The following is a 26,863-nucleotide window of genomic DNA, read 5'->3' on the forward strand; positions in this document are numbered from 1 at the left end:
AAATCCCAACTAGGGTCACAAGGAGTCAGACAATTTTGAAATAACTAAATAACAAGAATTGATGCAGCCTTTGGCATGGTTGACCGCTCTGGCCTTGAGGAACCATCCCACAACACTACTGAAAACAACAAGAAGGAGAGACGGTTCCTGGGCCTGCCACTATTGGGAAACATCTTTTCAGAGAACACTGGAAGTCATTTCTATTCAGGCAAGTTCCTTACCACAATAACAGTGAAAAAGGAAAAGAAGATTTATACATTTGAGTGGTCTTTTGAAGTTCATCGCAGCAATCCAGAGGAGACATGTTTTGGAGAACCTGTCATTCTACCGATGTCAAGCACACACAGGGAGTTAATGGTGTGGGGACCTGTCTCTTCCCATTTTCAAGAATTTGCTAGAGCTATTCTCCTAGTCCTCCAGGGTCAAGTCGATGAGCAACAAACATTCAGAAAGCCTTGGCTGAGGAAAAGAGGGGATTAGACTCACTGCTCATACCAGCACTTACAAATTAGCCATGAATCTGGCTGGGCCATGAAAGGCAATCCCCAAACACAAGTTGCTCGGGAATGCTGGATTTGGGATTGCTCTTTTCTATCCCTTAAAGGTATGTTTTAACGGTTTTAATATGTGTGAAACAGGCCTGCCAAATTGTGCTTATGGTTTTTTAACGCAAGCAATTTACAAATGCAATGAAGCAGATAATGGGACACATGATACTGAGTTCGGAAGTCAGCATGGATGGCTCTGCAGGGGAGCAGCTCCACCTCCAGGTTCCTGCCTCACAGGTGGCCTCCTCCACCCAGGCAGGGGCTGGGGCTTAGTCCTTGGCACCAGAAAACTGTCCTTGATTCTTTTGTCTGAATCACATCAATGCAGCAGGTGATGCAATGATGGAAAGCATCATGTACACCAGCATCCCCTGCTTGGTGCCTGAGGAGCTCTCCTGGCCTTTCTGCCCCTCCCTGGCCACCATGCCTCTTCAACTTGGTTTCCCCCATTAGAAGGCAGGGGATGTCCTTGCTTTTGCATCCCTACTGTTAGTACCAAATTTGGCACATAGGAAGCACTTAGTAAATGATTTTTCATTCCTTCCTTCCTTGTAGGGCTTGGCGTGGACCAGTGGAAATGGTGGTGACAGTGGGAAGAATCCTGAATTTGGAGTCAGAGGATGGCAGTTTGAGCTGCTGAGCTGCTCATGATGATAGGATAGATCCATCCCAGGTGGGGAGCCCAGGGCACTCCTCGATCCAGCAACCTCGACTGCTTTGGTCATGCCCTCCTCAGCTCTGAGCATTCTCCCCACTCCGCCGCTGCCCCCCAGGCCTAGAACACTTGCCTTCCCTCCTCATCCCGCTCCTGCCTCCTTGGCTTCCTTCAAAGGAAGCCTTGGACAGTCCCCATGATGCCAGCTTTCTGCTCTCTCTACCCATTCTCTCCATTTTATCCTGCCTGTAGTTTCCTTGGACAGAGACATTTGCCTTTGTCTTCCCCATTTGCTGATCCAGCATCTTACTGGCTTGTCCATCTCTTGGATCATTTGCCACAGGCTTCTTCCCCTTTGATTCCATGTATGAAATGTGTCAGATTCTGAAGGCTCCTACCACGTCCCTGGCCCCTAATGCTTTGGCTGACATTCCACCTCGATTAGAAACTGCTAAGCTCCATGACTCGCTGGAAGAACGTGGGCATTAAAAACAGGGTTTTGTCTCAGAGAGAAACCTGGGACCATCTAAAGGACACTGAGATGTTCAAAAACAGAACAATTTTCTCTGCTTGTGTCCTCCCCTTCCCCTTTCACACATCCTGAAACAGATGTCATTGAAAGGCTAATGTTCTGTGGTCACTACTGTAAAGAGGGATGGGGCTGAAATTAGGAGGGAACGGGTTCAAATCTCACTCAGGATTTTTAACACCAGAGCTACAAAGGTGAGGTATTGAACCTCTCTCAGGCTAATTTCTTCCTTGGCAAAATGAGGACTATAATCTCTGTCCAAGCTCTCTCACAGGAGAAAGGAGAAGAAAGAAGGGGAGGAAAGGTCACAGAAGAAGGATCCAACAGGCAAAATAGAGTAGTCAGGGATAGAATCACTGCTCCTCTGGAAACAAGGTGCTGCAGTGGATGCAGTGCAGGACTTGGTGTCCAGAAGCCCAGGGTCCAAATCCAGCCCCAGAAACTTACCGCTGTGTGCCCTTGGGTGAGTCATTTAACTACCTCTCCCAGACTTGATTTCCTCATCTGTAAAATGGGGTAAATAATAGTAGCTACCTCCCAGAGTTTTGGTGAGGATCAAGTGAGATAATGCATGTAAAGCACTTTGGGGGCATTCCCAACATGTCATAGGACATAAGCTCATGAGGGCAGTGAATATTGGAGTTTTGTATTTGTATCTCTGCTGCTACATGATGAAATGAATAGAGAACTGGCTTTTAGAGTCAAAAAGACTCGAATTTGAGTTCTGGCCACATGATCCTGGGCCAATTACTTAACATCTCAAAGCTCTCTGCAAATCTCTAAGGTAAGGGTGGAGAACCTGAGGCCTTGAGGCCACATGTGGCTCTCTAGGTTTGAGGATACACACACACACACACACACACACACACACACAGAGCGCAGATGTGTATATAGATATATAAGTATGTGTGTGGTTCTATAAAGATATATGTGTATGGCTTTATAAAGACGTAGAATCATCTATATCTATCTATATGGTAAATTGGAGGGAAGTCAATAGCATTGAGGAAAAACTTCTTGTAAAAAGATTTCAGTCGAGTGTTTACAGAAGCTGGGGTGGTCAGGAAGCAAAGGGGAGAGAGGCTGGTCCAAGCTTTGGGGATGGCCAACCAAAAAAGCAGAGTCGAGATGGAGCGTCTTGTGAGAGGAACTGCAAGGTCAGTGTCCTTGGATACTCCTAATGTAAATTTGGGCAAGGTCAGAAGCAGGTTAGTGGCAGATGTTGGCCAGTCACAGCACAAGAGGCTAGAGACACTAAAGCCAGAGCTATGGCTTCCAAGGCAAGATGCTTTCCAATCATGTCCAAGAGAGTTAAGGACAGATTTTCTGTTATGCCTTTTTATCCCTGTTGACTTTATAAAATGGACTATGAGTGTGATAAGCCATTATCATATTTTCAATGGAGAGAAAATGATGGCAAACCCAGTGCTCTTCAAAGACCTCAGATGGACACGATGCTTCAGAGCTAGGAGCAGTCTCTCCATGCCATGATCAAGCCTGGTTCTAGTGAGAGCAGAAGGGCTCCTTCTCCATGTGTCCTCTGAACTGGGCCACAAAGCGAGCCATGAGAAGAAGTGTTGACTGCCTAGGAGGCCAGGGAGGCATCCTCCTCACCAGTCGTAACAGCCTAGCTTGTAGAACTTCTCGTCATCCTCATGCTTCTGGGACTAATTTTTAAAGGGGGGGAAGCTGCCATTTTGACCACATCACCCCAAATGGTAGAGCATTCTTTTTGTTTTTTGTTTTTAATTATCAGGGATAGATCTGACTGTGATTGAGAAGCGTAACAACAAGAGGCAATAATTTCCCTTCTCATTCCTAATTTTCTTGCACTTGAACCTGCTGTTGTCTAGGACATTGGATGTCTCTTGTTCATTACAGCTGCTGGCCAGCGTGGACTGACGATGCCCACCTTCTCTGGGAGAGACAATGGTCACTGATAAGGAGACACTCGGAAGGGAGGCAATGAAACGACTGCTTCCCTCTATACATTTCTCCTTCCTCCTGTCTTGACTTACCCAGAAGTCCTAACATAGCGTAGATAAAGATGGCCATGATGAAAATAAGACAGCACACGACATCGGTACAGCTCCTAGGAACAAACAAAAGGAAGAAGATGAAGGAAGGAAGACCCATGAAGCAGCAGAAGGCTTACCCTCACCTCCCACCTGAAGCCTTTGATGCTCAGACCCCCCACCTCCACCTCCCACAGTCCCTGGCTCCTGTCCAGATTCTGGAGAGGAGACTTCTTGTAGCCTGAGTCCATTTGATTGTAAGCTCCTGGAGGGCAGACACTGCCTTTTCTGTATGCCTGAGCACTTAGCACAGTGCTTAGCACAAAGTAGGCACTCAGTAAATGTTTGTTGATTGACTGAGTGAGGCTCAAGGTTCCATGGGGTAGCACAAAGAAGGGGAGAACGTCTGCATAGAGAACCTTGTCCTGGCCCCTCTAGAACAATGCCTGAAGCTGTAAGAGAGGACAATAACATGGGGAATCCCCAAAGTCTTAGCGCAGGTCTAAGCTTTAATGACTGAAGACCACACTAAGACTTTTGGGACACCTTGTATGAGCTGACATTTAAAGAGCTCTTTGCAAACATTATCTCATTTAAGCCTCATAACAATCCCATGAAGCAGATATGATCATAGTCCTCATTATATGGAAACTGAGGCACAGCGTCATGACACTTCTAAGCATCTGAATCTGAATTTGAACTCAAGATTTCTTGACTCCAGGTCCAACAGCCCTTCCACATTGCTCCAATCCTACATTAATGGGACATGGACAATTGTTGAGGCTTGGGGGAGTTCCCAGCAACTCACAGAACATAAGCTCCAAGAAGAGAATGAATATTCAGTCTTTGTGTTTGTATCTGCTGCTACATGATGAAGTGAATGGGGAGTTGGCTTTTAGATCGGAAAGACCTGGGTTCAAGTTCCATGTCTGATGTCCATAGTGGCCACATGATCCTGAGCCAGTGAACATCTTGTTGCTCTTGGCCAGTCTCCAAGGTTATAAATTGCAGAGAACGTGTATAGCTGAATGGGCAGGAGGAGTCCTGCTGGAACTCCCAATGAAGTCAAAGGTTCAGACACTAATAATCTTCTGTACCTGACTCATAGTAGGTGTTTAATTATAAATGTTTGTTGAATTAAGTTGAACTCACAATGGAAAATTCCAATTGAGTAATTCATACACCTGTGCAGGGTGTCCCCAAAATCTTAATGAAGTCTTAAGCTAAGATTTGGGCGATATTCCGTATTTGTCCCCTCACATTTGCATGGTGTTTTCAAGTGTGTAAAGTGCTTCAAGGTCATTTATCTCATTTGATGCTCACAATCATCTGATGAGAAAGGTGCTATGATTATCCCTGTTTTACCTATGAGGAAATAGAAACTCAGAGAGGATAACTAACTGATTTGCCCAGGGTCACATAGCTAGCAAGTATGAGAGGCGGAATCTCCCTGATTCCTACTGAGAATCCTACCCACTATTCCACACTGCTTCTCATAATTCTAAGTAATTGCAGCATCTCAACCTGCATTCATGGTCTCATAGGAGCCAAGATTTAGAACTCCTGGTGACCTAAGAGGTCATGTAGTTGGATCATCTCATTTTACAGGTGAAGAAACTGAGTCCTAGATAAGTGGACTGACTCACCTAAGGTCACACAAGTGCTCAGCAGCATGACATGCTCAGAGGAACTTCCCTGAAGTCCCAGTTTATATTGTCCTGCATGGTTATTTATGATACAATTTCACATTTACAGAGAACTTGAGAAGGAAGAAAGATATTTGACAAAGCATTTTCTCCACAACCGCCCAGAGAGGTAGGAAGGACATGTATTATAAGCTCCATTGTACAAAAGACAAAACTGAGGCTCAAAAAAAGATAAGAAGTTTGGCCAGAATCATGCAGGTCATAACTGGAGGCCCAAACTCTGATCTTTCTACTTCCAAGGGCATCTTTCCCTACAAGAGGCATTCTCTCTGTTTATGCCAAACATTGCCCCTTCCCAGACTCTCAGCTCCTTGGGAACAGGCAAGACTTCCTCTTTTTCTTCAAATCATTTTCATCTCCTGCTGTAGAGCTCTTTGTACACAGCAGGTGCTTAATAGATGAATATTGAATTGAATTAAAATAAAGTAAAATCAGAAAAACATAGTGGTACAATAGAAAGTGTGTCAATTCTAGAAGAAGACATCCTGGGTTTAAATCCCCTGTGATGATTACTTCCTGGGAGGCCTTGGGAAAGTCAGTCAACCTTCTTGGGCATCAGTCTCCATAGGTATGGAATGGGGGGTGGGGGTGGATGAAAAAGATGCTGAGACCGTTTAAACTCCACATCTAGGATCTTGTGAAGTGACTTCAGACTTATTTGAAATTGTTCTCTGAAGTCCTCCTCTTCCCTTAGTTCCCTCTATTAACCTTTCCTTTCTGGCCCTCAGAAGTTTAAAAGGATGGAACAACAAGGACTTTGCCTTTGGTTGCGGACCACCCTGGTGCTCTTCCTTCGAAAATACAAACAAATGAGCTTATCACTGGTAGCAAGAACAATGAGTAAAATAGGAAGTCGGGACGCACTTTTATATTGGTTACTCGACTGATGCTTTGGCAAATTCTACTCAACTGCTGTTTTTCTTTCTTTTTAAAAAGATGTATAAGGCATAACTTTCAGCATTGAAAAGCAAGGGTGGGGCATATTTGAAAATGAAAGTGATGGGAAAATATGTTAATAAAAACTAAAAGTTAAAAATCAAGTATGGAGGCAGGTGATGGTGAGAAAGAGCATGCATTGGGTAGACCTGGAGCTAATAAGACCTGTGTTTGAATCTTGCCTCAGACACTCTCAAGCTGTATGACTCTAGGCAAGTCACTTAAATATGCTTTACCTCAATTTCCTTATCTGTAAAATGGGAATAAAACAGCAGCAGAGTTATCATAAGGATAAAAATAAAATATGCATAAAGCACTGAGAAACGTTAAAGCATTATACAAACGTCAGGGATGATGATGAGGATAACGGCACTATTTGGGTTGGTACGCTCCTTTCCTCTTCTGGATATACGCTTTGTAAATGTTTCTTTAGCTCTCCTTGCCCTCCTCCCAGCCTCTTGTACCACACTAGGTGGCAAAATTATAGCTCTGATAGTTCTACTAAGTAAGGGGCACTTAAAAAGAAATAATAAATTGTTCTGAAAATGCCATTGGAAACATTCCCCTTCAGGGGATCAGGAATGAGGTCACGGATGACTGTTACTTGAAAACAGAAGTTCACTTTTCTGTGCCCTGCAAAGTAGGGTCAGGGGAAATCAAAGCTCCCAGAGGTTCATGGAAGAGCCATGCCCCAAGCAACAGAGACTCAGCCCAGATTGTGTATGACTACATAACATAAGAGACCTTGGCATAGGATCACTCAGCATGGCGTGCCTGTATCAGAGAAGGTTTTGTGCTCATGCAGAATTGCAGTAGCTTGAAAGAAAAATGAGATGCAGAAATTTAGAGACATCTCCACCCCAAATGTTCACATAGTCTATTTGTGTCCAACCTGTGGTAGAGCCTTCTGGGCTCATATTGGTCTGATCAGCCATAGTCAGACACACTGGACCTTGACCCTAACATAGTGATTTCATTGGGATCCTCTTCCAGAGCAAGGGCAACAACCATCCAATCGTATCCGAGGAACAGTGTTTCAGGATCATAGAGGATGTGAAAGTGGGACGTAAGAAGACAAAAGAGGTAGGAAGCACTGGTCTTCAAGGGTGAAAAGCCTGATGGATCTCAATGGATAAGGAAGTGCAGAGAGTCAGGAGAAGACCCCAGAGAAAAATTAAGGGTATATATCCCTAGTACTTAGCACAGTGGCCAGTATATAGTAAGCATTTAAATTTCTCTTGTCTCTCCCTCCGTTTCCCCCTCCCCTGGCTCTCTCCTTCACTCCTTCTATCCCTCCTCTCTCCCTCTTTACCTCCTTCCCCCCGTGCTCTCTCTCTTCGCTTTCTTTTCTGTTTTTCTATCTTCCTTTTCTCTTTCTGATTTCTTTCTTCCTTTTCCTTTCTCCATCACAAAAATCAATCAGTATGCAATAATTAATCTAACATCAAACATAAAAAAGCAATAGTGGGATAGTGACTAGTAGGAAAGTCACAAAAACTGCTTCTATCTGAATTATACTGAACATAAAGATGAAAAATACCAAAAAAGTTATCAGGGAAAGGAAATACTCTCTCCTTGCCATCTTAGCTCAGCACACACCCAAGCTGGCTTGGGTGTAGGGAGAACAGCAGCTGTTACACACACACACACACACACACATACATACACACACACACACACACACACACACACACACACTGTATTTAGGATAAGGTTCTCATCCTGCCAGTGAAGTTGTTATATAGTTATAAATCCCTAAGTTATCGGTTCCCTGCATATAATCAGAGTGACCAGAAGAGAAAGAAAGGGAGATGTTCAGAGTAACAATGCCATCCTGCTGGCCCCTCCCCTCAGGCATGTTTATAACATCAGATTGGGTGCAAGGGGATCAATGAATAAGAGACAAGAGAGAGGCGCTCACCAGTTTTCAAAGGATACATCCACTGGAAAGGTGACAGTTATCAAAAACTAAACCACCCTCTTCTGGCCTAGAACTGATAACAAGACACCAGTTCAATTACCAAGAACTCAGGGTGGGGGACTTCCCTAGGATTTTTATTTCTCTCTGTGCCAAATTCTGTACCACAGGAGATAACCACTAGACCACACTATCCCTTTTTTCAGGCTATAAGATGTCCTCTCTATATAATTCACCCTTTTCTTCTTTGGTGGTTTTGGGGAGAGATGTGGATTATGGTGCTGGGCAGGGCTATCTTCAAGTATTTTGCTGTATAGATCCAAAGCTTTGGATGTATCCTGGGCCATCTCCAGTCATCCTGTTGAATATCAGGTCACTGGACCCAGATGACTCAGGAGAAGAAAGTGAGGTTGGTGACCTTGCCCAGCCCTCCCTCACTCAAATCCAAGTCAACTGCAAGTCATGTCATCATCTTGATGTCATGGTCCTCTTCGAGAACAAAGGACAAGCACAACAAAGCAACTTTGGATAAGAGTAGAACACATCCTATGTTAACATGAGCTATTTTCCTTAATAATCAAAGAGTGGTGATGAACACCTTGAGAAGGTGACTGGAGGATGGAAAATTCTCAGAAGGTTGCATGAATTTCCCCAAGGAAAGATGAGAATTTCTCAATTTCTCCTTGTGGGACTTTTGCTTTGGTTTGCTTAGGAAGGATTACAGATCTAGAACACCAATTGGCACAGTGCATGCCCCAGAGTAGGTACTCATAAACATTTATTGACTAGCTAGAACCAGAAGAGGTCATCTACTCTCCCCCCACCATGACCCCTCTCCCAGAAGGGATCCCTCAATCCCCCCTCCTCACTTTACAGATGAGGAAACTGAGATTCAGGGAGATTAAGTGACTAGTCCAAGGCTACACAGGTAGTATCAGAGGCAAGATTTGAATTCAGATTCTTCCCACACCCCAGTCAGTGTGATTTCCGCTCTCCCTCACTACCTTTCTAGTCAATCCTTGAGGTCTTTGCCAAGAAATAGCTACTTTAACTCTTCCATTTACCAGGTAGCTCCTTTCTCTTTCTCCTAAAGATCTGTTGATTTTATTTCCCTAGGGCAGATTAAACATAAAAAGACAAAGAAAAAAGTTGAGAAATTTACGTTAGGAAATCAGCATGAGACTGAGGTCCTTGCACGTCCGTAGAGCCTCCCGAGGGAAAGGTGCTCAGGTTTCCTCGGCCTCCTGGCATCCTCCCTGACTCTTACAAGGACAATGATCATGGATGTATGTGGAATTTTTTAAAATGAAGTGAATTTGAAGGAGTATGGTTCTACCATTCCTTTCAGAATTTCATGTCATGCATTTGTCCTAATGAGGTGTAATGTCACATGATGGAGAGCCAATCATGCCACCCTTGTCCTGATCAGGCTTGGTTTGGTGTTGACTTGGGTCATGCCTTTGTGACTACTGGACATTCACTCTACCACGAAATGGTCAACTTAGAGGCTGGCTCACAGAAATTATCTAGGCATTGATTGGATCTTAGATGTGAAGCTGTAAGAATAAAGAGGGGTCACTGAGTACAATCCCTTCATACTATGGCTGAGGAAAGAGAGTCTCAAAAGAAGCTAGGTGCACATGGCAAGATGAAAAAGGAAGAAGGAAGGAAGGAGGGAGGGAGGGAAGGAGGGAGGGAAGGAAAGAGGTATGCTAAGCTGCTGTATTGTCAGCCTAAGGTAATAAGAACACTTTGTGGGAGTCAGGAGGCCTGGGGCCCAGTGTGTACTGGGAAGCACACTAAACTTAAAAGGAAAGGATGTGAATGAATCCCAGCCCTGTTGGAAGCTCTGGGACCCAAAGCTTTTCTTCCTCATCTGTAGAGCAGGGCCCTGGGTGGGACAACCTTTAAATTCCTTTGCGATCTCAACCTCTCATCCTGTGAGCCCATAATCTGTCTCTGCTTCTGAGCAGAGTGGTGATCTTGGGCAGATCACTTCACTTTCTGAGCTTTGGGCTCCCTGTCTGTTAAACAGGATGTTGCACTGGATGATCTCAAGATCTCTTCTGGGTCTAAAAGTCTGTGCTTTGAATGCATCACAGGCAGACATGGGTGAAAATGTAAAGTGGCATATTTAAAATTTCTCATCTTTCTTGATTTTTTTCTAATCAAGTAAATGAGTTTCCAGGGACACAATTCGTCATCAGGCTGACCACGGCACTTGAAAAGCTACACTTCCCATCAAGCTCAATCACCACTAATACCACAGACTTCTGCTCTGAAACACCAAGGTGGCTTCCTTTGCTCCAAGCCTGCTTCTGGATGCTGTGCTGGAGGCTACAGTCCATGACTGGCCTTCAGATGCCTTCTCAGGTGGGCAACTTTCCAGCTTCATTCAGCCGTGGCCCGATGCCCTGAGTCCTTGCTTCCTGTAGGTGAAGGTCCAGTCAGAATCCTAATGCTCACCACCAAGGTTCTTCATCCTGACTCTGAAGGCCAGCACAGAAGCCTGCAATGCCATCGCTCTGACAGAACATCAGTTTACTCCTAACGAGCCTGTATAGTGACCATCAATAGCCAGTGATTCCATTTGGCTGCTCAGCCGCCATTACAGAGTCCTTGGCCAGATTCATCTGGCAGCATCATTCACAGCCTCGACCCTGGAAATGTCACTGCTCTGTGATTTCGTGGGCAGCTGGGGGAAGTCATGAACTCACCGATTACCTCTGGAATTCTCACCACCAAAATCTACTCAGTGGGAAAATGAATGCTTCATTCCTTGGGTGATTTATTAAATGCTAACGATTCTCTCTAGGAATCTTTAAAGATTCATTGTGAAATATTTGGTTTGAACACATAAGTAACCTCAGCTGGTTTTCATTGGTTTTCTGGCTTACACCAATTCTGTCAGCTGTGGGGAGGGGGAGGGAGGTGCAGTGTGAGATTAGAATATGCACTTCTTAAGGACGCACTCAGCACAGTCCCTGGCACACAGTAGGTATCTAAAAAAAAAAAAAAAAAAGATGACTGGTTGATTCAGGTAAAGTTCTTTTAAGAGACTTTGAAATATCAGCCAAAAAACTCTAATGCAATCTTCAGCTGCATCATGAGAAGCACATTTCCAGGAATAAGAAGAAATTCTTCCTGTTTTCCCTGCTCAGACTCCACTTGAGTATTACATTCATTTCTTGGCATCACAGTCTATAAAAGAGAGATAAACTGGTGAGTCTCCCAAAGAGGACAAGTGGAACCATCAAAGAGACTTGAGAGCATGAGATGTACAGGTCAAGCAAAGGCACTCTGCCAGTGGCTGCAGGAGCTGCTGAAGGTTTGTCCTTCGGGATATGGATCTGATTGGCTTGGTTTTGCCTCAAAAGGCAGAATTAGGACCAATGGGCAAAGGCTATGGAGTGGCCAGTTTAGACAATGTCAGGACACCTTCCTCATGATTAAAACTGCCCCAAAGTGGGCTCCTCGGGAACCAGGGCATGAAACCAGCAATTAAAGACAACATTTACAAATGCCCTGCTTTCTCCCCAGCAACTCACAATCAGCATAAAGCTATGCACAGCAAAAGTAGGAAGTTAAAAGACTTTCTAGCATCTTGGAAGCAAAGCTGGATGGGAAGAACACATTTAAAATGATTAACATCTGCACACTACCAGTCTCAATATATATTTCAAGAACTGGACAATGGCCTGTAACTCATTTGGAAAGCATTCTTACAAAATAAATAACAACCCTGCATCATCCTAATGAAACAAAGGGCTCATCACCCTCATGGAGCAATGAAAAAATTAATTTTTTGTTGTTCATTCATGTGTGACTCTTTGTGACCCCCTGGACCATACTGTCCATGGGGTCTTCTTGGCAAAGATGCTAGAGTGGTTTGTCATTTCCTTCTCCAGCTCAATTTACAGGTGAGGAATCTGATGCAAACAGGGTTAAGTGACTTGCCAAGGATCACAGAGCTAGTAAGTATCTGAGGTTGGATCTGAACTCAGATCTTCCAGACTCTAGGACCAGTGCTATGTGAACTATGGTGCCCCCATCTGCCTCCTGTGTAAGATTAATACTTTTCATCAAAACTGAGAAAGAGGATTGTCTTTGGACAGTATAATAATTAATAGGTTTAATCCATTAAAAAAATAAACAGGTTTAAAACTTAGTGAAATGCTTCTGGAGAGAAGGGGCCAATGTCCATTGAACCACAGTAAAAACTGAGAATTGGTGCCTTTCAATGAATTTGTCAAATGTAACATGACACAGCATTTACCTCCAGGTGAAGTCAATGATACAACTGGAAACCAGGGAAGGACTCAACAGCTCCTCCCCCTAGGGTGCTCTGGGGCCAACACACACCTGAAGTGAGCCCTCAACATATATTAATAAAGAAGTGCTAACCAGGCATCCAGATTCATACAGAGCAATGGATATGGGTCTGTCTGAAGGGAATCCAGACTTAGGGATCAATGAAGATGAGGCAAGAGAATGGAAAACACACAACACATCACAACCATCTTCAAAAGTTTAGTGCTTACCAAATACCTAGGAAAACGTGGCTTCCTGGCCAGAAAAATACATCAGAAACTGCCTGTATTTCAAAAATTAAGAGATGACACCTACACCAACTACATCGACAGCCTTGAAATACACTTGAGAATTCAATACATCCATCGTATGAGACATTGGCCATCATCACATAGTAAAAATCATTGCCCACAATTAACCAGACAAAACACTGGCTGACAAAAGTTTCAGAACATTTTAACAGATGTCACCATGCCAACCAGTTCTGATCCCTAAGCTAGTCAAAGTGAAAAGTTTTCAAAATATATAGACCTAGAAAAAGAAAACAGAATCATGGGAGTGGATGCTGCTCCATCTACTACTGGAATTATCCCAAGGATGCTTTCACTGAAGCTTACAGAATATGCGTTATTTTATCTGCCTACCTAAACTGCCTTAATAGAGATCTCAAAGGTTTCCAATGCTCTTTACTCAATATATATCTCATTTAATCTTTACAACAACCCTGGGAGGCAGGTTCCATATTATCCCTATTTTACAGGTGAGGAAACTGAGGCACAAAGCATTTACATGACTTGCCCAGCATCACAGAGCCAGTAAATGTCTGAGGTTAGTTTTTAACTCAGATCTTCCTGACTACAGGTCTAGCGCTCTGTCCACTGGGCCTCCGAGCAGCATCTCCAGGATGTAAAAATATAAACAATGAGAGCAGGACAAAAATAGTAACTTACATTTATACGATAATGTAAAATTTGCAGAGCGCCATTGGGTCTTCATAAGCACCATGGGAGGTAGATGTCATTACTCTTCCCATTTTACAGATAAGGAAACTGAGTCTCAATGAGTCCCCTCCCTCTACTCTCAGGTGTATTGCCCTCTCTCTCCTGATTCTATTTGGATTTCCTAGCATCAGAAGGTCCTAGATCAGAGAGGTGTGGACTTACAGCTGTAACAGATCTTGCAGGTCTAGCTCCTTTCCCTTACTGGGACCCAGAGAGGCTGAATGGCTTACCCAAAGTCACAAAACCCAATCTGAGGCAGAATTTGAACCCAGGTCTCCTTGACTTCAGTTCCAGTGTTCTGCTAACTACAACAGTGTTTCATCCAGGCAGAAGAGGGCATAGGTCATGCTCTAAGAGCTCTCCTCTCCCTATAAGACCAATGAATTCTTCATTGGAGGTCTTCACTGCTTTCCAAAGTCCATGATTTTTGTTACCTGTTCTTTCGGTGCCCCTCTTTTCTTTCTCCCCACTCACATTTCCCCAACCCTCCTGTTCCAATTCAAACCTGGCCTCCTCCTTTAAGCTTCTGGGTTCTCTCTAGTTAGAAATGTGCCTGCTTTCCTTCCTTCCTTGTCTTATTAACTAAAATAGCCAGAAGAGCTGCCTGGCAGGAGCTCCTAGCAGCTGCCCTGCATTAATCTATTAGAGAATCCCTTCAGGCAGGAGATATAAGTAGGGAGATTTAGAAAACCTGTGGGATTTGGGTTGGGTTGGCCAGCTAGTTCTATTGATGCAAAACCATTCCTTGGGAAGGAAGGAGTAATTATGAGCAAGGAAGACTTCTCTGGAGCAGAGAATTGTTTGGTTGGTGAGTTGTCACGGGGTCACAAAGAATCAGATGTGACTGGAAGACTCCACATCTTGCCAAGTCTGTCCAAGTTCATGTTCACTGTTTCCATGACACTATCTCTCCATCTCATCCTCTGCCATCCCCTTTTCCTTTTGCCTTCAATCTTTTCTGACATCAGGGCTTTCCCCTCAATGGGTCCCATCTTCTCAGTATGTGGCTAAAGTATTTAAGCTTCAGTTTCAGTATTTGACCTTCCAGTGAAGAGCCTGAATTGATTTCTTTAAGTATAGACCATTTTGATGCTTTCCCAGGGACTCTCAAAAACCGTTTTCAGAACCACAATTGGAAAGCATCAATTCTGCAGCACTTAGTTCCTTATAGTCCAATTCTCAGTCATACATTGCTACTGGAAAAACTATAGCTTTGACTCTACAGACCTTTGTCAGCCAGGTGGTGTATCTGCTTTTTAGTCAGCTGGCCAGGTTGGCCATGACTTTCCTGCCAAGGCACAGGTGTCTTTGCCTTATGTCTGTTGCTTCCTTCCAGGTGGCTTCCCCATTTTTTCTGGGGTTCTGTTCCCTTTGCAGCTTGTGTTCCCAGGGAAGGCTGATATGCCAGACTGCTGCAAGCTGCCTGTGGTCATAGGCACAGACAACTCCTGGAAAGGTCTGAAAGGTGAGGAGTGTGTGTCACCAGGTCATCGAGAGCTTTGCCCTGGACATACCTTTAGAATGCTCCCCTGTCCTCTTGAGCATGCATGACTGATCAGCACTAGGAGACTCTACTAATCAGATGCTGCAGGGCCTACCTATTGTGTGCATGTGTGTGTGTTACATATTACACATTCTCATTCTATAGCTATTATAACTTAGTATAATGTTGGCTCCATCCAGGCTGGGATAATATCTCAATTACCCTAGCATTTCTCCAGCACTCAGAATAATGCATTTCATATGGTAGGAGCTTAATAAATACTTGATGGTGTGGATGAATAAAGTGAAACTTTACCTCTCTCCCATTCCTTAGTCCTGGAAATACAACTTCCAAAATCTAAAGGGTATTGTAACTATAAATTCAATCAACACATGATACCTCTGGATTTCCCTTCATGCCATTACATATTTTAAATATTTAATATTAGATGCCATTCTGTTAGGCATGTGTCACAGGAAAGGATAATTAAGTATCTTTGATAGTGTTCTTCTTTGACTGCCTTTAGTTAAAAAAAATACAAATACCAACTTACAAACAGATAAATGTCACCAAAGATAGGGAAAATGTGTCCAGGAATACTGTTGTTCTTGTTTAGAAACTTTATCAGCAAGATAACAAGAGATGGGAATAGTTCATGTTGGAGGGTTTGTGAAAGGAGGACATACCTGTACATTGTTGGTGAAGCTATGAACTGATACAGCCATTATGGAGAGTAATTTGGAATTATGCAAAGCATCAACAAAAACATCCATACGTTTGACTCAGAGACTCTACCACTAGGCACATTGGCCAAAGTGGTCAATGATGAAAAGAAAGGCCCCATACACACCAGGATACTTATAGCACCCTTTTTTGTGATACCAAAGAATGAAAAACAAAGTACATGCGCCTCCACTGCACAGTGGCTAGACAAGTTCTGGTAAATGAATGTTGGAGGATGTTATTTGCGGTGAGAACTTACAAACTGGAGAAGTACGAGAATTAAGCAGAACCAGAAAATAGTACATACTGCAATATAATGTAGAAAATAAAGAGGAAGACCAACCAAACTTCTGAATAACATGGAATTGGAACAACCAAGGTTAGCCCCAAAGAAGAGACATAAGACGACATTGCCCCACCCAAAACCCTAACCCTCTCCAGTCATTTCTTTGCAGACATGGAGGAGGAATGCTAAATGTGGAATATTGCATGTGTCAGATTTTTCTTGATTTATGGAGGTCAATTCGGTCAACATTTTATTCTTTCTTCCTCTTTTTAAAAATTATTACAAGGGATGACTTTCTGGTGGAGGATAGGGAGAGATGAAGCAGAAAATATTAGTGATGTAAGCACAAAAGGTTAGTAAAATTTTATATATTTTTCTTAGTTTTGCAAATGAGAGGTGGGGAAGGTCAGTGTGTGTGTGGGGAAGGGGTGTTAGCATCTCTGAATGCCTCATAGTGAACTTTTAAAAAGATTCTTCCCTACTACCCATGCAGCTCACAGAGTCTCTGATTTTGAGGAAGTCAGTGTGGTGTGACTGAGAATCAGACCAGGGAGTCCACAAAAACCACTCCCCAATGCTACTTCTGTCACTTCCTGGCCATGGCACTAAGAACAAGCCCTTTTGCCTCATCTTCTTCATCTACAAAATGCAGACAATAGAAAAGACTTGTCTCACAGACAGGAGATTGTAATCCTTAAAGTGTTATATGCCAGTTATTATTATTCCAGAGTGACCAGCCTCCAAATTGATGAGAACTTCATTCTCCAAGCCTCCTATTGCCCTCTTGAAGAGCTCAAGAAGGGTTTTAAGAGCAACAAAGGGAAGCCTTGATAAATGTTTCACAACCAGGATATGGAGAAGAGACACTTTTAAGTTTAATCTATGTTATCTACACTTTCTAAGGTCTAGAAAATCAACCAAATAATAACTCAAGTCGTGTTTTGTAGTGATTGCCAGGTTCTGAAGTGTAAATGCTAATATGAGAGCAAGGGGGCAAAGTTCTTTGTGAGCTTTAACTCCCAGCTGTGATGATTGTTTTTAAGGCAAAGACTCATGATTTCTCCTTGAAAACTACATGATATCATGAGATACTTGCCTTTTCAGCCTTCATTCATCAAACTTTTGCACTAATTTGAATTTGTGACTTCTCTTTATCAGAGGCTCTTCCCTTTCACATCTCTACCTATTCATAAGGAGTCCTTGCTGTTCCCTTAAGAATGGTACTATGTGCTCAGTGGGCAGCACTGTGCTTTGATTCTTCTCAAAGTGATCACAGGTCCCTGGACATTGACTGTGGACCAGGATAATCCAACAAGGACAAAGTCATTTCTGCATCTCTTTCCAACCATCTCCAAATCAACATAAATTTGGACTCAGCCCCAGTGTCTCCGGTGCTCAGAGAGGTGAGACTTTTGCCTTATCCTGTCTGGGAATAGCCCTCCTAGTCACAGACACTTTCTACAGTTTCCTGCTATGGTCCTATGAGGCCACCTCCCCACTCCCTTCAATGGGCTATCTTCCCCCATTAGAACATAAGCTCCTGGAGGGCGGAGTTTGTCTCAATTGTTTTTATTTGTATCCCCAGAGCTTAGTGCCATGCCTGCTACATGTGTCTAATAAATAATTTCTCTCCTCCTCTTCCTCCTCCTCCTCTCTCTCTCTCTCTCTCTCTCTCCAACCCTCTCTCTCTTTCTTGTCTCTGTCTCTCTCTCATTCCATACTTGACAGGAGCCCTCAAACAAAATCACTGTGTTCTTAATTTATTGGTGTCATTCTATGAAGGAGAAAATTAGAGTAATCTGGGTGTTGAACTTAAAACGGGAACAAGAAAAAACTAGGAATGAATAATCATTCATGAAGCTCTACTGTATGCCAGACGTAGGCACTGGGATTACAAAGACATAAAACTTTCAATCATCCCCTAGTCCTTGGGGCAGCACTAAATCCTTTGTTTTTAGTAGTCCAGGAGATCGGTCATGAATGAACACACTTTGCCAATCAATGGGCAGCCTCATGGAACAAGCCAAGAGTCCAACCCCTGCCAAACACACACACTCAGCTTGTCTGAGCTGGCAGTTCTTTCTGTTCCCATTATTTCCAAAAACATTTCAGATTAAATCATCAGCAGCAATAGTTTCTGCCTCCTTTCTACTGTACCAGATGCATGTTCTTTCTCTGCCATTAAACCTTGGTGGACAAGTGGCAAAATTCCACTAGATTTAAGAAGAGAATTTGAGACTTGTAAACCAGTTCATTGAGGGTGAGGGTCCTCCTGCCCCTTGCCCATTGAAAATCAGCCCTTTGATATAAATATGTCCAAGATGGTTTTCTGAGAATGTGAAAATGTCGCTTCCCTCTATCTTTACATGTATAAAATAAATGCACTCTTCAGCCAAGGGAAAAAAACTCAAAATATTTGGGTAGAGACATCTGTTCATGGTCTTTCCAACTGCTAGAGTCAGAAGACAAAGTTTACTTCCTAGCTGGTCCTCATGTTCCATATCTGCTTTCCCAACACCATATCTTTACATAAATGGTCTCTTCCTATCTGGAAGGCAATCACACCACAGAGTCTCCTGAGTTCCTCAAGGCTCACCTCTGGTAACATTTTTTTTGAAACATTTCCTGATCCACCATCCTCTTGACTTCTTAAACACTCTGTTACTTTTGAAATTAATTTACATATATCTGTGTAAGGATGGAGGTCACTGAGGTGGTCTGCTGCTTAAAATAAGTGAAAACATGTTACTTCCTGGTGAACCTCAAAAGGATAATTGAATAAATCAACCAGAAATATGAACCAGATGTGAACATCACCTGAGTATAAACCCCAATTCATCAAAAGGCAGTTCAACTTAGTGTAAGAGGAAGTCAGTTTGTATTAGCTAAGAAAGGAGTGGGGAACCTGTAGCCTTGAAGGGGATTTGTTCTGTGAAGTTTGGATTCAGTCAAAGGCTGCACTTGAGGACCTAGAGGGCCACATGTGACCTTGAGGCTGCAGGCTCCCCACTCCTGGCTAAGAGACTTGGCCATAACCTGGTGGGTCTTGTTTAAAATAGCAGACCAGTTCAGAAACCAGGGTTTCTAGTACCTAGCACCTTAAGATAGAAGCCTTACAGCCTAGCCCTAGAGAATCTTCTGGAGAAGAAGGAGAGCCCTGGGCTCTTTCCTCACCCTAGTCTTGGCTGGAAGACTACCTCTGAGGTACAGGAGAAGTAGATTTTTCTCATCAGTGTCCTCAGAATAGCAATAAGTATTATAGTATCTGCATCAGGAACCTAAAAGAGACTGAACATGATGAGGAAAGGAGTCTGGAGGAAAGAAGCCCACAGAAAGGTCCAGGAGCCCCAAAGGACAGCATTTTGAGGTCTCCAGGCAAATGGGCTTCTGAAATTCTCCAGGCTCTCCATGTTCCCCCGTGACTCCACTTGTCCTGCTGAACTTTTAAGGAGATACCAAAAACAGAGTAAATGCTCGTTTAAAATGGAATTGCCTGGTTCACTAATTGATATCAACCAACACTCATGACAAGAAGCACACTGGAGGGAATGGAGGGGCTTGAGAGTTAGAGCTCTAGAAATCCTACGCAAAGGCTACTCCCTGGGACCCTGAGAAGGGATGAGCCACAGCCAGGCTCCAGGGATCAGTGGGAATTGGGAGAGGAAGCCCAGAGCCTAGGCTTCTCACTATTAGTCCATCAGGGGTGCCAAAGTAAAATAGAAATGGAGGTCACTGAACAGGCTATATATCGACTTAGAAAACCACATGTTAACATTGCCCGGTCCTGTTGTGTTGGTATTTATTTTGATAACGATTTCAGGCCAAAGGAGAGCTGTATCCCCAGCACCTTAGTCACTGCCTCAAGCTTAGGAGCTTAGGGTGTGTCTGTTACATTAAACAGCTTCTGACCCAAGCCCAGCGACCACCTCCCAGTCATTTCACTTCTGAGCCCAATTTCGACAAGGCTTTGGCGTACAAGTTCCAACATTCCATGACTTGCTCATTTTTCTCCATGAAGGTTTGCCAATATGCTTCTCTTATGATCCACAGCCCCATTTACTCTAGAAGTGGAATTCTCTTCCAAATCGATAATTCTAGGACTGTTCCAAAATGTGTGGGGTCATTAGGATAGAGTCAAAGATTTGCCAAATATCTACTCATTGGAGATGGTTAAGCATCCAATTAAACTGTGAAGATGAGCTGCAAGGCAGAAAGCCAAGAAGAGTCCTGAATGATGCATCATCTCTTTGGGAACTGAAATGCCCCCCTGACTTGCAACTTCCAGAGGTAAGGGGGCCATGTCCTGTGGCTGTGTGACAGTGTGCTGTCATCGCTGTGAGACAGCTGTCATTGATCTGCCCCTTTCTAGTCAATTCCATACTAATCACACCAGCCAGATGAAATGAATTGGGCCAAAGGAATCCTGTTTTCCTCTGTGACTGCCACTATTAAATATTAAACATTTTAGACAATGAACATAGAAAGACTGAATACTGTAGAAACCTTTGCAAAATCCAAGGGAGCTAAAAGTAGATTCATTCCTGGGCGAAGGCTGCTACAAAACCGATATCACTTCCCACAAAATAGTCAGTTGGTAGATCTTAGCTCCAGGTAATTACATACTTCATATTCAGATGGTTAAGTAATTCTTGACATTCCTACTCAATGGAAAGGTGTTTGCAATTTAAATCCAGAGACGTTAAGCATAGCGTCTGCTGTTGCGTTATTCTGAGCCACACATTAAAACACAAAATTTCCTGGTCTCAAGCTGGATCATGCTTTCAGCTTTTGACATAAAATTTATCACAAAATGGAGCTGCAAGTCTCTTTCATTACAACATAAGACACCCAGAAAAGCATATGAATAGTAAATCTAGGAGTCATTAGGTTGTACTTCAGTTTATCCTTACCAAGAAATGGCCCCATTTGTCTTACCAGCAAAGGGAGACAGGGGGACTGGGAGTGAGAAAGCAAAGGAAAACCCTAGCCATGGAAATGGGACTTATTAGCGCATCCAAGGACTTCCTCCTCCAACCAGCACTGGTCTGATGTCTTGTGAGGGTTGTTCATTCAGCTCCACCCCCATTTTCCAAAGCTTTCCCCCTGCGAACCTCATCCCCATGATATTAGAATACCTTCCCAACAGCACAGTGTAGGAGTAGAAAAGCTATAAATTTATTTAGAGAACTGGATTCAAATTCTTCCTCTGATACTTATTACATGTGACCTTAGGCAAGTCAATTCACTTCCTTGTGCCTTAGTTTCCTTGTCTATAAAATAAGGAATTTGAACTAGGTGGCCTTGAAGGTCCCTTCAGAGACTAAATCTGAGCCTCTGTGAGCCTCACTTCTCTCAACCATAATATGATGCTTTGGAACAGATAACTTCTGAGGTCGCTTATTCAACAAATCTTTATGAAACCCCTACTATGTTCCAGGAACTGTGCTAAGCACCGGATACAAATAAGAAATGGAACGGTTTCCCTGCTCTCGAGGAGCTGGAGAGGCGCTCCCAGAGCTGGGGGCACGAGGACCGCAGAGCCGATGGGAGCCGGAGAGGCTGAGGGTGGGGACGAGGTGCGAGCACCCACGAGGACCACCTCAGAGAGGAGGGTCTGCGATGGCGCTTCCCTAGGCTGCGATCACAACCTTCAGCGATGCAGAGGGTGAGGCGTCACGCCCGACCTTCCTGCTCCGCTCCTTGCTGTGGTTTCATAGATCGGCGGGAGCTGCCCATGCAGAGACAAGACCTCGTCATACATCTCACAGCGCGTGGATTTCCACGGGTCTTGCTACCTTGCTATTTCTTGCTATTCTGTTGAAACAATGGGTACACATATGAGCGTGTGTTGGGGGGAGGAGAGGGGCCGGTCATTGAGTAATCAGTTTGTCTCCAGTCCAGTTAATGAGACGACAGGTGAGGAGGTGTTAATGTGCCCTAGGGACAGAAAGGATTAAAAAGCTTCAGGAGACAGTTTCTGGGCAATTTAATCATTTTATTAAGAAGGTCAGAAGGTTGTTCATAAAAGGCCGGTCATTTGGCCTCTCTCTTAGACCAAAGACAGTCATGGCAGCGGAGCTCACAGTTCATATGCCCTTCAAAGACTAGGTGTTCTTGAGGGGGCAGCAGTTCACTCTGATTGGACAACACAATAGAAGGGGAGCTATATTAAAATAAAGGGCTGAGAGTGACCTCTTCTCACCTGAAGACCACCCACAGCTTTAGGTTATCTATTCAAAGAATGTTGTTACCATCACCACCACCACCCCACCCAAGCCTGATCAGAACACAACACCTTCCACCAGAGTGGGGTCTTAAACAAGGAATTTAGATGATGAAGAGGGAGTGCATTGCATGTATTGTGGAGGTCAGTTCAAAGGCACAGAGACAGGAGTGTATGTGTGAGGAGCAAAAGGACAGTTTGCATAAAGAGAACATCGGGTGACAAGGGAAGTCTTATATAATGAGGTGGAAAGGATAGGGTAGGGACAGGTTGGGAAGGTCTTTAAAAGGCTTAGAAGCAGTTGAGAGCTCTTGGAGTTTTCTGAGTAGAGGAGTGATATGCTAGATCTATGCTTAAGAAAACTCACTTTGGCATTAAGGAAGATGGATTGAATTAATGAAGAAGGATGAGAGCTGAGCAGGGAATTTGTATTAGAACACTGAAAGCAAAGATGTGAGTCCTATCTATGGCTGGTGGTTTGAGGAGGAAGGGATAAAATAAAGGGTTAGAGTTTTGGAAAAGTAGGAGTTGTATAGATTTGGTGGGTAGGGCAAAATTATGCTGGGTTTTAGTTGCCAGAGTTGAGGATTCAAATGTGATTTAATAGGTCGTCATTGTAGGTTCCTAAGCAGGAATATAATATTATTAAAAAATAAATAAAGTAAAATTACCCTGGAAATATTATGTAGGACTTGTTAGGAGGCCTTGGAAAAGGAAACCTGGCAGAGAAATAAATTAGAAAGCCAATAAAATAAATGATGCATAAATGAAAGGACGAGGGTCAGGCCTAGGGATCTGACCACGTACATCTGAATAATTTATTTCCCTATTCAGAAACCTTCATTAGCTCCCTATTACATATGAAATAAAATATATGTCTCAGCCTAGTGTTCAAAAACCTCCCACCTATCTTTCCAGCTTGATCTCCTTTTACTCCCCCCTTCACAGATGGGATTACTGAAACCACTGTCAGTGATATATGAAAAAGGAGTCACAGAAAATGAGGTGTCTCACAAGACTGGAAAATGGCAAATGCTCTGATTGCCAAAATGATAAAAAATAAATAATGATAATAGAAGAGAATAGTGTCTGTAAAATGTAGCTCATTGAGTTGGACTGGGAGTCTATGGAAAACTCTAGAAATGATGATTAAAGAGACAGTTGATGAACATCTAGAAAGGATAGCAGTTATTCCCAAGAGACATGGTAGCTTGCAGAACAGGTCATGGCAGACTAACCTAATTTCTTTTCTTGGACAGAATTACTAAACTAGTATTGTAGTAGTGTACTTAGATCTTAACAAAACTTATAAACAATTATTTTGTATTAATCTTGTGAGGACAATTGAAAGATAAGTGGACGAGATAAAATAATTCAGTTAGATAGATTCACAGCTGATTGGATGACTGTACTCAAAGATTAGCTGTTAGTAGTTCAATGTAAATATGGCAGGAAGTCTCTAGTAGAACACTCCTGGGAATGTTTTGTGCTGTTTTTTTAAACAGTGCCAATCCTGCCATGCTGTGCCGTGGTCAGACCAGCCATTATATAAAAGAATAACTTCTAGGCACCACGTTTTAGAAAGGACATTAACAAATTCAAGAGGCTGCATGAGTGGATGGCCAGGAGAGTGAGGGGAGCATAGATTTTGTCCTAGGAAAATCAATTAATTAGAGGAATTAAGGAAGATTAATCTGGAGAAGAAAAGTCAGCGTGGAAAAGATCGAGGGAAAAAGAACAGGCCCTTTCTCCATAACCCCAGAGGGTAGAAACAGGAGAAATGGGGCTTAATGTAGGGGGGTTGAAGTTACAGAGAGGCAGGTTTAGGCATGAGATAAGGAAAACCTTTCCCACCGTGAGGGCTGCTCCAAAAAGAAAATGAGCTCCCCTTCAACATCAGTCTTCACCCAAAGACTGGATGACCACTGGCCTGAGAATACTGTCCAAAGGACTGGTTTGCAGAATTGTTCTTGGCAATTCCGAAATTCCACCTATCTCTAATTTGGTGACATGTATGGAGCCCTTGGGCAAAAATAGGTGAGATCTGGACTCAGTTACTCCCCTTTAACGGTTTGTAAACACCAAAAACGCAAAACCCATGCATTGCTTGGGGGCCCACATTCACAGCTGCCACTGCTTTATGCTGTCCGACCCAGTATGCCCTCCATTCTTAGGGCCTTCTACTTGATAAATGGTATTTTCTTTAGGGGTTTAGAGCTAGATGCTCCAGGGCCAGCATATTTCTATCATGTCATTTACAGCAGGCATTGGTCCACATTCCTGGGCCCCACACAAAAATCAGATTGGCTCAGGGAACATCTCTGGATGCTGCTTGTTCATTACTGAACATGCTTGTGACAAGTTATTTCGATTTTGTGTAGTCTGGCTTCTGACAGCTAGGAACAAAAGGAAGGGTGAGGCAGGAGGAGGGGAAAGTGACAACTGGAGAGAAGATACATCTCAAGTATGAAAACTCAGGACACAAACATGGAGGCTGAAAGGAGGCTTGGCTTAGAAAGGAGGACAGACAGGTAGAGCAAGATGAGACAGCGAGAAAGTTCTGCCTTTTGTCCACTATAACTCCATGTCCAGGGCAAGGAGGAACTAGCCTTAAGCAGCCTTTCCCAGGTAAACTAGGTGCCTGTTATACAAGCCTGGACAGCACCAGCCTCAGTGTTTGCCACAGATCCTGCGGGGGCAGCCCTGAGACCCCAAAGGAGAAGCAAAATCTAGCGGGGGAAGGATACTTCAAGATGGAAGGAGGCCTATCCATGGCCTTGAAAAGGAAAACAACTGTCAGAACTATGTGGGGCTGAGGAGAGCCTGGGGGAGATGCAGTGCCAGATGGAATCATCAGCACAAGATAGGGGGATGTGTGTGTGCCAGGGGGAAACTCTTATAGATTCATTTGCTATTAACAAACCATCCTTAAATCAATAGTTCAAAAGCCTTGATTTCGTAGGTGAATGGGCCTCCCTCCACCAATTCTGATCCCAGGGAATACCACAGAGCTCCCTGTCACTGGAAGTAGGGGAAGGGGAGCAAACATCATTTCATCAGTGATGAAAACTGCCAGCATAGAGTCTCTGCACTGAGGTGTTTTCGTGCCTTACAAGGTGCTCTGGGGCACTGAGAGGTTTGCCCAGGCACACACAACCCAGATGAGTCAGAGGCTTCTTAATTCTGAGCCTGGCCTGAGTTGATGAGCCAGGGGCTCCCTCTTTCCTCTAGGATCAGATTCGAATTCATCCAATGTTGAAAGTTTTGACTATCTGTCCCCAGCCTTTTAATGGGTGATGCCCTCTTCTCACATGACACAATCCAGCCAGGCTGGCCATCGTGCTAGTCTTCTCACATCAAGCTCTGTGTCCTATCCCTGTGCTTTCTGGACTGCACACCCTCCTTGTCTCTGATACTTACTGCCTATAGGACCTTGGGAAGTCCCTTAGCAGCATTAGCTACTCATTGGACTCAAAGGCATCCCAAGGCTCTTCCAGCTCTAAACAGTTGATTCTATTATGTATTACCTTAAAACGTCAGCTCAATCACCACCTTCTACATTTGGGGGTCTTCCAAGACCTTTTCTGTCACATGGGCCACTTAGCCAGCATGATGATGCTGGCCCCTTCTCAGAAGAACGTTTTCAAATGCAGAAAATTAATATGTAAAATGATACAGGAAACCAATTGTATTGAAATAGTTATCAAAATATGTTTTTAAAAACCACACACATGATCTCATGGACCCTAGATTAAGAATTCATGTGTGTGAAGTGTTTTCAGACCCCCACCCCCGGGGAAAGAATGCCCTCTATTGTCATGTGTTTATTTTGTATACACATTGTATGCACATACATGTACATGCTGCTTTCCCTGGTAGAGTGAATTGAAGGCAAGAACTAGGGCATTCTTGCCTTTGTATCCTCAGTATTTAAAGACGTAATAACTGGCACATTCAAGGTTCCCCAAGCTGGTCGTCTTTATAGGGCTGTTGTTTCTGCACTCTTTCTTCTGGTTTGTTCATTTCATTCTTCACCAGTTTAGAGAATTCTTCTAAACTATTCATTTTTATAATATTGATGTTATATTGAACACTTCCACTGGTTCTGCTGCCTTCCTTCTGCATCAGTTCATACAGCTCTTCTCTTCCCTTGCTTCTTACAGCACATTCAGGCTCCATTGCACAAAGAGACCACAATTTATTTGACTATTCCTTAACTGCTGGACATCACATGGTGGTCGCTTAATAGATGCTGACCAAATTGAATTGAACCCTTTTCATGTCTAAGCAGAAACTTCTCCAGAGTAGCTTTAGTCAACCTATAATGGTCTGTCTTTGGATTCTGAGCTCCCCCAAACTTAGCTAGACTGGTCCTCAAATGATCAGCAATCCATCTCCATACCCACACCCAGAATCCATCTGGCTGAATAGGACCCTCCAGAACTTGTTATTCATTGCTATAGCCTTGGAACCAACACACACACACACACACACACACACACACACACACACACCATCCATCTGTTCGC

General features: G+C 43.5%; 1 protein-coding gene across 11 annotated transcripts in view; it reads right to left on the reverse strand.

The window, feature by feature from the left end:
- Positions 1–26,863, reverse strand: part of SLC44A5 (solute carrier family 44 member 5) — a 371,344-nt gene that overhangs the window by 112,866 nt on the left and 231,615 nt on the right. For all 11 annotated transcript variants that reach the window (XR_011975904.1, XM_072649869.1, XM_072649871.1 and 8 more), the window contains one exon: positions 3,751–3,824. Coding sequence is in view for 10 of the 11 variants with exons in the window: in XM_072649869.1 (XP_072505970.1) it covers positions 3,751–3,824 (74 nt within the window). In the remaining variant the exon portion in view is untranslated. The remainder of the gene's footprint in view (positions 1–3,750; positions 3,825–26,863) is intronic.

The sequence above is a fragment of the Notamacropus eugenii genome, chromosome 2, assembly GCF_028372415.1.
Source record: "Notamacropus eugenii isolate mMacEug1 chromosome 2, mMacEug1.pri_v2, whole genome shotgun sequence".
Lineage (NCBI taxonomy): Eukaryota > Metazoa > Chordata > Mammalia > Diprotodontia > Macropodidae > Notamacropus > Notamacropus eugenii.